This window comes from Argentina silus (assembly GCF_951799395.1).
Source record: "Argentina silus genome assembly, chromosome: 21".
Taxonomy (NCBI): domain Eukaryota; kingdom Metazoa; phylum Chordata; class Actinopteri; order Argentiniformes; family Argentinidae; genus Argentina; species Argentina silus.
This window is the reverse complement of record NC_139675.1, coordinates 3,393,391-3,394,787: the sequence shown is the minus strand read 5'-3', so window position 1 is coordinate 3,394,787 and position 1,397 is coordinate 3,393,391. Positions and strand designations below refer to the sequence as shown.

Below are 1,397 nucleotides of genomic sequence, written 5' to 3'. Positions count from 1 at the left end.
TTTTCTTGTTCAAGAGAAATAGAAAACCAAACCAACAGTCGTTTTCAAATAACGGGACAGAGGAACACAACAGTTTAATCAGCAGTATTCGCAGTATTCAGCAGGGCGTCTCACTCCACCAAGACAGAGGCACACCGTAGAGACATTGAGACAACCTAAACAGTACGATTATTAAAACAATATAGGCTACTTACGAGTTAAAATCATTGTTATTCCCCGATCTCGCGGCCGCCCTCAGAATAAACCAACCGAATCCTCCGGTTGCGCCCTAGTCCTAGTCCGCTTGGCTCGCGCTACTCCAATGTGAGGGCGAAGCTCACGAGCATAGTAGATCCAGTGGAACTCAACGGAAACTCCGCGACTACGTACAGTAGAACCCACCGGAGCACTCAGACTCTAAACACAGCTACTTCCAAAAGTCCTCTGGCCATTGCGCAACACCGTAAATCCATGCTCAGCATCGTATTAAGTTCGGGATGCAAAAACATTTTTTTTTTTTTTAAATCCAGTCTTGAGACACGAATGAAACGAACTAACGTACTAACTCACCTCCGGTAGGGACGCGCGAGCTCCCTGAACGCGAGTGTGACCGTGAATGAAGCAGTGTGTGATTCAGAGTTTAGGAATGGGCACGTTCTCCCGGGGCTCCACCCCCTCCGCCGCCTCCGCCTCCGCCGCCTCCGCCGCCAGCCTGCGCGGCCCACCTGATAAGCGACAGCAGGAACACAGAGGAGCCAGTCAGCTCAGCACCACAGCGGTACCGGGCAGATGCGGAAGCATCACGGTAAACGGTATGGGGGGACTGGGCTTCCTCCGCTGCTCTTTGGAACACTCTCCCAAACCACATCAAAGAATCCAGCACGCTCTCCTCCTTCAAACGATCCCTAAAAAAACATATTTTTAAACTTGCTTTTAATCTTTAACTATTTTGTATCTATTCTTGTTCTCCCCATGGAACGCAGTGCCTTTGAGTACTGAGAAAAGCGCTATACAATATAAATGCATGATTATTATTATTATTATTATTATTATTATTATTATTATTATTATTATAAACGTGTGAACGTCGGAGACGGAGAGTGCCTAATGACTCTTATGTACCGTGCCATTGGCCTGTCTCACGTTGTGCGTAAAAGCGCGCTTATTTGTGCGCACAAATCGAAACTCTTTTCCAAAGCGCTGATACGTGTAGGCTGCAGCCTACAGCGATTCCATAATGTAAATAACTTCAATTTTATTCAGACATATTAGGTATTCACTTTTCACAAATTGTGCTGTGCAGCCTAAACAATTGACTGTGTTGTGAAAGTGAAAGTGACTAGTTTTGTAGTTTCGTCTCCCGCTATTCTGCGGAGCCCCCTGCCTCCTCGCCCGCAGCGGTAACCGACTACACAGCG

General features: G+C 47.0%; 1 protein-coding gene across 1 annotated transcript in view; it reads right to left on the bottom strand.

Moving 5' to 3' along the window:
* Positions 1-483, bottom strand: part of LOC310820960 (rho GTPase-activating protein 7-like) — a gene marked incomplete at its 3' end in the record, with an annotated part of 22,089 nt that extends 21,606 nt beyond the window's left edge. Inside the window, exon 1 of the mRNA XM_083692804.1 lies at positions 195-483. Coding sequence (XP_083548930.1) covers positions 195-207 — 13 coding nt within the window. The 5' untranslated portion in view covers positions 208-483. The remainder of the gene's footprint in view (positions 1-194) is intronic.
* Between the last annotated feature and the right edge of the window lie 914 nt (positions 484-1,397).